Below are 10,106 nucleotides of genomic sequence, written 5' to 3'. Positions count from 1 at the left end.
GAATATTTCTTTTAGATGCAAAAATGGTGGGAATTACTCTTTTGGAATAACATAAAAACAAACTTTCTTTTCCACAAAATTTTGGAAACTTTTTCCTTAACCTCCTTTGTATGGCTGACCATTTCTCATTTTTATCATTCTTTATTTAACTTAAATTAACCCAAATTAGATTTATAGAACTCTGATCTACACAATCTTCTAAATTCAAGAGAGTAAACAATAAGAAGAGTTTAATTAATCCCTTAGTTAATCTTTCTAGGATTGAGAAAGGTTGGAATGTAAAGAGGAGAAGGGGGTGGCCTTTTTATTACAGGCATAGCATTTGAATTTAATTTAACATTTGCAAAACATAAAAATTAAGAAAACCATAGATTTTTCATAAACAAGTAAGAAAATTAGCTTACATGGAGCTTGTAAGCTCTCCTTTGGCTTGAGGGATTGAGGGTTCTACTCTTGTTTGAAGCAAGAGTGGCCACCAATTCACTTTGGAGAGGATTAGGCCAAAAACAATTGAATTATTAAAAAATTCAATGTAGATGGCTCAGGGGACGACAGGAGCAGAGTAACAGTGCATAAACACCATTAAGATTTTACAAAGGGGGGAGGCTTCTATTTATAGGAAAAAGTGAGCCTCTAACCAAGCAAACTGATTCTAGAATTTTCCAGATCAGTTTGGTCAATTTTTGACCTTTTTTAGTCAGTTCAGCTTACTTTTTGGATCTAGTTTTGAAATAGGAGATAGGAGAGATAAAAATATCTCATTTTATTGATTAAAAAATGGGGGTAATGATGAGAAAAATGTGCCTACTTCATGAGGGGAGATCCCCACACTGAGGTGTCAAAATTCAGTTTTTTAATTCTTTTCTTTGATCCTTAGTCCACTCTTCATCTTATGTGAGCATTTACTCATTTTTGGGGAGTTTTTCTTTTATTCTTCAATTTATCTCCTCCCTACATTTGGATTAATCTTATTGGTCCATAGAAACCTTAACTGGACCATAATCTAAAAATTTCTGAAAATCTGGATCTTTAGGCTAAGGTCCTTTATACCTATTTTCAATTAATTCTAATTGCACATTAGAAAGTTCTTTTTGAATTTTTGTTTCAGGGAAAACCATTTTAGACACTAGGAGGATTTTTATATCCAAAAATATCTCAATTTTGAATTACCTCCCTCTAGACATTTTCTCTCTCTAGGCCAAAACAAGGTAAAACATGATCTTTCTTTTATTTCAAAGAGGGGAATAATTATAAGATCGGAAGGGGAGGTTCTTACACTTGCACACCTCAAAAGCTGGGGAGGGAGGAATCTTACATTTCTTCTTTCCCCATGCTGCAATGCAAAGTGTGTCGTTGATGTGGTAGTGATCCCCAATCCTGCATTTTACATCTTCATTGCTTACTCCCTTTGCTAGACGAACCCTCTTTGGTGGCGAGAAAAGGTTATGTGTGATACCTTTCTTATAAAAAGGGTGTCTTCTAGAAATGTACTCTAGGAGGTTAGAGGACACCCACAATCTATCATCGTTGGCCAAAGAGATAGAGTGCAGCTTGATGTGGGTGTCCATATATGATAATGTGTCTTCAAATAATACTTCATGGAGGTGAAGTGTGGAGGTCCAATCAATCTCACGAGTGAACATTACATGCAAGTGTGTGGCCTCTAGAAACTCGCTCTCACGGAGGAAGTCCATGAAGCAATCGCGTAGGCAGCCATGTGCTCTCAAGCTTAAGTGTGGAGGTTTAATCAATCTCACGAGTGAACATTACATGCAAGTGTGTGGCCTCTAGAAACTCGCTCTCACGGAGGAAGTCCATGAAGCAATCGCGTAGGTAGTCATGTGCTCTCAAGCTTGAGTGTGGAGGTGCCTTGTGCTCTTGAGAATGAGTGCAAAAATAACACATCAAGCCTTGAAATTCCTATTTATACAAGATAGCGACCATTTCACATTGGACCAAAAAACATGAAAAACGTTGATTTTTTAAAAGACAAAACCACCTCTTTTCAAGAAACCATATGAAGAAACCAAACAACATATTTTAAACACCAAAGTATCTCATAAAATATTTTTTTACAAAACTCCGGTGGAGCGAGATTACAAAATTACTCCAGTGGAGTGTGATTACAAAAGTACTCCAGTATGGAGTGTGATTACAAAATGAAAGTGCCTAGCAAGGACACTCATAGCTTAGATTCATTGAACCAAAGTGACATCATCCGACCCCCAATTTGAGGCCACCTTGGTGTTTTCTTCCATCCTGCTTCCAACCTATTCAAACACCCAACATAGTATGTGACTCCAGAAAGGGGTGAGAAAATACAGAGGTTTAAATATCAAACAACCCTTACCAACCTACCTGCACATTGAAGCAAGCATTATTGATTCCCTTAAATCCCAAAATGTGTAGGTGATCACGGGCGTTCAAAAGGCTCCAATGATTACTTGCTTGGACAATCTCTACCCCCACATTGGATAGGCCTATAGAGAGATATATAGGCTCTACAACCTCCTCTTGAGCTTGCAAGAGTATCCATGCACCCTTCTTCCTCATCCATCGCTCATAATATAGAAGCAGGTACACAAAGTGGTACGAGCTCGCAAGAATCAAAAGGAGATACTGGAATGCACTACATTACACCTAAAATTCTCTCCTTTGTGCTCCCCATCCACAATGTCCCACCCTTGGCCAAGCAAATTGAGAATAAATACAACGTCTACCACCTTGCACATGTACATTGTGGGCGTTCATGTGCAAGTAAAGGCCGAAACATGTGGGTAAACACATGCACAGGGTATGCCCAGCTAAGACCAACCAATCTTGAGGCCTTTGTGTACTTCAAAGAAGAATGTATATCATTGGCCATCTTTGCTTTAAGGCAAAAATAGTCCAAACATTATGCATTGGTCATTCAGCACTAGAGAGGGAAGGAGAGGGGACTTCTTAAAGCTTACCAAACCCGTTGACATGTGTCGAGACTACATAGTTGTGGCTGTAGAAGAAAATCTTTTGACTAGAAAGGTTAGAAGGGGCACTGTCAGAGAATTCACCATCCCCAATGTACACATGTACGACATAGAATGTTCTTGTTAGGCTCCTTATGGGTTGCTCCTTAATGATGTTGGAAGGTAAAATATCTGGAAATGAGGAAACTATCAAATATAGTTGAAAAGAATAGTTGACAGACCATGTACACTAATGTACTAAAGTGAAATCATACAGTTGCAAGTGAAATCATACAGTTGCAAGGGAAGCGAGGAATATAACGATGTGGGCGCAAAGAAATTTCCAATGCTGAGTATACATGTGCACTAGGGCCACCAATCCATCATGCCTTAATCCTAGTAGATGCCGGTGCTCAATCTCGATGTCGAACTCGAGCGGTCTAGTGGCACTGGGCTGCAAATACACCCAATCTCCCTTTCAACCCAAGCACCGTGTTCATCCCTCGTATTGTGTAGGAGCAGAGTTCAACCTCGTCCCTTGGCCTTCTCCTCAACAAAGATGCACTACCCTCCATGGTGTGTTCTACTAGAGAGAGAGAGAGAGAGAGAGAGAGAGAGAGAGAGAGAGAGAGAGAGAGAGAGAGAGAGAGAGAGAGAGAGAGAAGGTTGCACATTATAGATTTGAGGTTGGTGGGGAGAGGGAGGTAGATGTGGGTGTGATGAGATTTGAATGTGGGTGTTTGAGAGAGAGAGAGAGAGAGAGAGAGAGAGAGAGAGAGAGAGAGAGAGAGAGAGAGAGAGAGAAGGTTGCAAAGTAGAGAGAGAATGAGCTATGGAGATTTGAGGTTTGGGGTAAAGAGGATGATGTTAGAGAGAAGAATAATGTGTAGGGAGAGAAATCTGAGGTGAAAAAGAAGTTTTTTGATATAATATGGGTTGGGTTGGGTTTTGAGAGGGAAAATAACACTTTTGATTAGTTTTTAAAGAAAACCTATTTTTGAGGGCTTTTTGACCCACGAGATTGATGGGGATGAAATTGGTGGAGCTCCTTACTTTTTAGAAGTTACCCGCTTACTTTATGGCAGCCTCCTACTTTTTGCACTCCACCTCCCTAATTTATGAAGGCCACTCCCTACTTTTTGAACCCCACAAATGTAGTAATGAGGGAGACAAGCCTAGTTGTCCCCTACTTTTGGAGGAGACCAAATGTGCACACCCCTCTCTTCCTATTGCTCCTTTGCTACTGAAGGTCATTAGCAAAGGGCCCAAAAGATATCCAAACGTTTCCTAATGAAGTAAACATCGTGCTATTTTTCTTTTACACTTTGCAACCAAATGGCATGCTAAAATCCAAAGTAAACATCCTGTTATTTTTCTTGTACCCTTTGCAACCAAATGGCATGCTAAAATCCAAAGTAAACATCCTTTTATTTTTCTTGTACCCTTTGCAACCAAGTGGCAATGATTTTTAAAGTCTTCCACAAAGTACCCTTGAGGATTGAGCCTCACTTGTAGACCCTATTCAACTATCTCTCCAATAGAGGGCCAGGTTTTTAATATGGGGGGAGAGGATGAGCTTGAGCTCCTTGTAAGCAAACACACACACACACACACACACACACAAGAGTAGACAAGCACACAAGAGAGATGGGTTGCTAAATTTTCTTCTATATCTCTTCTCTTTTCTATAACCATAATATAAAGAGATAAGAGTACATACTATAAGGGACAATACTCTCCTATAAAATACAAAGGTCGATCCATAGTGTGAACCCGACTACATGAGTTGGCACTATAACTATGCCACAACTTTAATACACCAAAGTGGCTATCACACAGCCTATAAACCATTATAGCATATCACCCATAATCTCATCAACCATGCCAATAGCATAAGTGCAGAAGCTATCACCTAGGTGGGTTTAATCTCACTTACATAAAAAAGTTGAAATCTCAAGAGCTTATTCTTTGCCAGCTTCAAATGGACCATTGTTGAAGACATACTTATGTCTCTTCGAGATCTCAAGAAGACTAAGCATATGGGAAAGGAGGATGACTCTTTACTTTCTCGTAAGGCATTATCGGCGGAGCATAAAGAGGGAGTGATGCTTAAGGGACAACATGGTAGGGATGAGATGGAGAGAATAAATGATGGGTTGGCCTCTTCGCGCTAGGATTTAATATGGATAAGGTCGGAGATGAAGAGTCAAGGAAGGTCAAGATTGATGTCCCTTTTAGATCATCTCAAGTGGAGGGATCTGCTTGGAGATCGGATGCTCTCTTTGATTCGATCATACAGAAGCTTATGATCCATGTGAATCTATTGGATAAAGAAGGGGTAAAGTCTCTTCTTTTTTATAATGAAACATAACAACGAAAACCTAAGATGCTTGAGCAGGTGTTCTTTGCCCTTCTCCATGTTGTTCTTTTACGAATCCTCCATTCACTCTCTTTCCCCATTTGTGACACTGAATCTACTATTTCTAGGCCTCTTCTTCTTGCTTTGATGTTGCTCCTCTTCTAATGTCATCCACCTTCATCAACAAACACTCTTTGGCACATAATGACCAATCTTCTTACACCGATAGCATGCATTCAAGAATGAGGATAAGGTAATAGCTGAAGCACCCTTCCACACCCATGTCAAGATTAATGAAAGATAGAACCGAGAAAATTATATTCCAAATCTTCACATCTAACCCCATAAAGAAATATTGATGATTGGGGACAAACAACGCTCTCCCAAAAGAAGCGGCAATACTATGAATGTGTTGGAGATGCAATCCACACTTCTAGAGAGAACGAGCTCGTATGGTGAGACTGGGTTTTAATCTTGGCAAGTTGAGGTTTCTACAAATTGGATTACCGGAGGTCACCTAACACCTTAAGGTTTTGGGGTCTTGATGGCTAGACCAATTTGTAGAACACCTCGGTTAAGCATGCTTGCGCCAGAACACAACTGGGATGGGTGACCTCCCGAGAAGTGGGAGGGTCCATGTTTCCACAATTGGTATCAGAGCCAAGGTTGTGATGTTGGAAGCTAAGACCTCAACCAAAATGTGGCTTGAGGGAGAGTGTTGGAGATGCAATCCACACTTCTAGAGAAGAGAACCAGCTCACGTGGTGAGACTAGGTTTGAATCTTGGCAAGTTGAGGTTTCTACAAATTGGATTACCGGAGGTCACCTAGAACCTTAAGGTTTTGGGGTCTGGATGACTATACCAATTTGTGGAAGATCCATGTTTCCAACATGGTATCAGAGCCCAGGTTGTGATGTTGGAAGCTAAAACCTCAGCCAAAGTGTGGCTTGAGGGGGAGTGTTGGAGATGCAATCCACACTTCTAGAGAGAACCAGCTCACGTGGTGAGACTGCGTTTGAATCTTGGCAAGTTGAGGTTTTTACAAATTGGATTACTGGAGGTCACCTAACACCTTAAGGTTTTGGGGTCTGGATGGCTAGACCAATTTGTGGAATACCTCGGTTAAGCATGCTTGCGCAGGAACACAACTCGGATGGGTGACCTCCCGGGAAGTGAGAGAATCCATGTTTCCGACAGAATGTAACTTTGAGGTCACCTCACTTTTAACTCGAGGAACAACTTCTTTCCTTTTGTCAGGTGGGAGTCACTTTTTCAAGACTCTCTTTTTTTGCATTCTAATTCATGTGGTATAATGTCAAGTACATAGAGGAAGAAAGGAGGTCATCTCACTTTCATCTCAAGGAGGAACTTCATTCTTTTGTTCAATGTATAGGTCACGTTCAAGGCTCTCTTGTTTGCATTGCAATTCATGCGTGGTACAGTTTTAATACCAAACAAAGAGGCATGCATTGTGAAGCATCTTTTTCAACATTGATGCATAAATTGGAAGAAAAAATGCACAAATTGAATGAAAAAATTAATATAGATTTTAAAAAAACATAAATGACAATATAACCTACTAGAAGTTTCCTAAGCTTACAAATAAAGTTAACGATGCATATTTTTCATAAAAAGGCAAGGATTAGGGATAATAGATGGACAACATACAATCATTTATAACAAGAATTAGACTTAGCATTAAGGGTAATGTATATATAAAGGGGATAAAAATATTCATTAGTTCAACGAGAGAGAGAGAGAGAGAGAGAGAGAGAGAGAGAGAGAGAGAGAAGGAATAACATGTAAGTTGAAGGAAGGGATAATTTCTTGTAAAGTGACAACAAGATTTATGTGCAACATAAGTGTTTCTTGATTCAAAATAGTGAAAAAAAACCTTTCAAAATAAACCATTCTCATCTCAAATTTTACAAAATTGGTTTACCTAAATTATAAAAATATGTAGGTAGGATGCTTTTCTTTTTACCCCTTATATAAGTGCGTAAGTGCTCTATGGGGTATTTAAAGAGTAACAAGAGATGAGTTGAGAACTTGGTTTTAAAGGTAATGCACAAAAAGGGGAGAAGCAAAATTTCATTAGTTCGAAGAGGGTAAGAACGAGACATGATAAATCAATCATGGTTAACATAATAGTATGTCGTAGGGAGAATCAAGTGACGGGGAGGGGTTGGGAGTGGGCGAGGCTCCAGTCGGCGGTCCAGGTGGAGGCAACGTTGCTGACGGGCAGTTCATTGCAGAGAGCCTGCGAGAGGGCGTTTGCAAGGGCGCTGGTGGAAAAACCACCAAACGGTTGGCAGAAATCACACCCATCTTTCTCCTCCTCAGCTCTGACTCCATAGAAATTGAACCCCGTGAACGCCTCCAGCACCACTGCCTCTGTATTTGCAGCCGCCATTAAGCCTGCGCCACCGCCACCGCCACCGCCGAACTCAGATGTGAGAATTACTGCAGACTCCCCCCGCTTGTTATACTCTTGGCTTTCCCAATCGGTTCCATAAACCCTTTCTATCTCAACCTTTTTGATGCTACCTGATTCATTAAACGAGTTTGCTTCTTCTACTCCATTGCCTGACAAAGACCTGTCATTCTCTTCCAATTCTGCAATTACTAGCAGATCATTCTTCTTCTCTGTTTCCTCATCAGAGATGGAGGAGAGGAGCTTCGTGTAAGCCTTGTGAATGAGCTGAGAAAGCCTATGGGCAGAGGCTCTAGCTTCTTCTTTCACAGTCTCTAAATCCCTCTCGTGATCAACAAACTGGCACCGTTCAATGAAATGGGCAGCTTTGTCTGCTCTGTGCTTAAGGGAAATCAAGAGATAAGCTCTCTCAACATCCTCCATGGTGCAGTTTCTTTGCGTCTCAAGGATTGTGTGGGCGTCAAGGGAGCACCCACCACTTAATCTCTGTCTTGTAGCTGTAATCTTGCTGTTAATGTAGTCTAATCCCCCTGCAAAGTCAGTATCCGACGCATACTGATGCCGCATTGTCCAGGCGCCGGTCTCGGGTAGCATCTGGTAGCGGAGGGAGGCTTCATAGATCATTTTGAGCTGCTGCAAGTCGAGCAAGCACTCGGAGAAGCACCTCACCATCTCATAGAGGGAAGCTCTTACGCTGAGGGCTTTGGTGCAGTGGGGGTTGAGTGCAAGGTTTCTGTTGCAATCTGCAATGGCGTCTACAACTCTGCCAGTGGCTTGATAAGCTATGGCCCGGTGCAGGTAGCAGTCGGCAATGAAGCCCTGTGGGGTGCCTTTACGCCCATCAATGATTTTAGAGAAATGCCTTACCGATTCGCCGTAGAGGCCAGCTTCTAAGGCGGCCAACGCAGCGGCTCTCCTTCTTAGAAGAAACTTAATGTTGGCCAGCATCTGCGTGACCAGGTCTGATTCGACTGAAGACAGACTACGGATGCTGGTGCTGCTACTATAAGAGCCTTCTGCGCAGAAGTTGTCCTCGCGCATGCAATTGCTCTGCCGGCGTGACACAGCAGAGGCCGTCCTCTTGCCGCTCTGCAGGAGGACCATGGCGTCCTCTAGCATGCCCAAGTGGCAGCAGGCTTGGCCGAGAATCAGGTACCTCCATTGCTGCTGCCTCTCGAACTTCTTGTTAGAAAGGCGGGCAGAGAGCTTCTGCCTCAACTTGGCTATGGAGAAGCAATGCTTGAGGGGGGACAAGAGCAGAATCTCATTTCTTTCGGGGACGTAATCCGAGAGGAGCCTCGTCTTCTCCTTGAAGACGGGGCTGTCCGGCGGATGAATTGCTTGCTGAGCTGATGAAGGAGATTGCGAAGGTATTACAGAGAGAATGCTCGGCACATACTCGTGCAGCATCTCCACCACATCCTTGAAACGCTTCAAGTAGAGCAGCGCCCGTGCCTTCAGCTCCAGGGCTTTCTCCCACTCTGGACGCAGCTCCAGCGCAGAGTCTAGCGGCACCAGTGCAGCCTCCACATCCTCTCGTTTATGCGTGGATATGAGCTGCTTCGCTCGCACCAGGTGTTTGTCTGCAAGCTACGCACACAGGCACAATACAACTCGAGTCAGAATTGAGCTGTGAAATCAAGCAACCATCAGCTAGGAGGGGGAGGGGGGGCGGGGGGGATTCCACAGCAAAATGTGTCGAAACTCAAATCAACGTGAGCCCAATACCTGGAGTGTAATGAAGCAGCAATGGAGACGTAAGGAGGCAAGCGAAGCGGGCATTGTGGTAGTCTGCTAGGAAGGGGGCAAGGAGAGTAGACGTCTTAATGGGGAGTTTTAGCCAACTAGCTGGGACTTCATGCTGGTGGCAGAAAAACAGAGCAATTGTGAGGAAAGGAGCAATGTAGTGAAAAAGCAGGGGGTTGATAAAAGAAGGAGAGACAGATATGGTCACGACCCACAAAAGCTAAGACGAAAAAGCGGGTTGGCTTGGCTTTGTTGCGTGGAGTAAAGGACAGCCTAGCTCCCTCAGTGCCCTCTTGATCGTGCCCCCCTGATCAGCCAATTGTATGTATATGCTGCTGCAAGGTAAAATCGCAGGTGAGTTACTTTTGGAAAAGTACCGGCCGCCTGCAGGTGTGAGTCATGACTCAGAGGAATTCGAGGTGCCTGCATATATTTTCAGCCACGTCGGCAACCCCCGTCAAGTACAAACTCGTCCAGTAGCGGGACTCAATCAATGCACGCCACGTGCATACAAGCCCTCCTTACCTGGAGGAGCCGCAATTGATGGTGTGGTTTGCCAGGTCGGACATCGCCGATCAAGTGGGATGGACGGCCCGGGTCACCCGGTGGCGGGAAGATGGT

General features: G+C 43.0%; 1 protein-coding gene across 1 annotated transcript; it reads right to left on the bottom strand.

The window, feature by feature from the left end:
• Positions 1 to 7,373: 7,373 nt before the first annotated feature.
• On the bottom strand, positions 7,374 to 9,824 carry LOC147610995 (uncharacterized). The gene is made up of 2 exons (XM_086785637.1): positions 9,468 to 9,824; positions 7,374 to 9,329 (listed from the first exon to the last, which is right to left on the bottom strand). Exons 1-2 carry the CDS (start codon positions 9,519 to 9,521, stop codon positions 7,473 to 7,475), a joined length of 1,911 nt encoding a protein of 636 aa, XP_086641763.1. The 5' UTR covers positions 9,522 to 9,824; the 3' UTR covers positions 7,374 to 7,472.
• Positions 9,825 to 10,106: the final 282 nt, after the last annotated feature.

Source organism: Cibotium barometz, chromosome 48 (genome assembly GCF_041138505.1).
Source record: "Cibotium barometz isolate CiBa-2024 chromosome 48, ASM4113850v1, whole genome shotgun sequence".
In the NCBI taxonomy this organism is placed as follows: Eukaryota; Viridiplantae; Streptophyta; class Polypodiopsida; order Cyatheales; family Cibotiaceae; genus Cibotium; species Cibotium barometz.
Note: the sequence above shows the minus strand (reverse complement) of the source record. Positions and strands in the feature narration are given on the sequence as shown.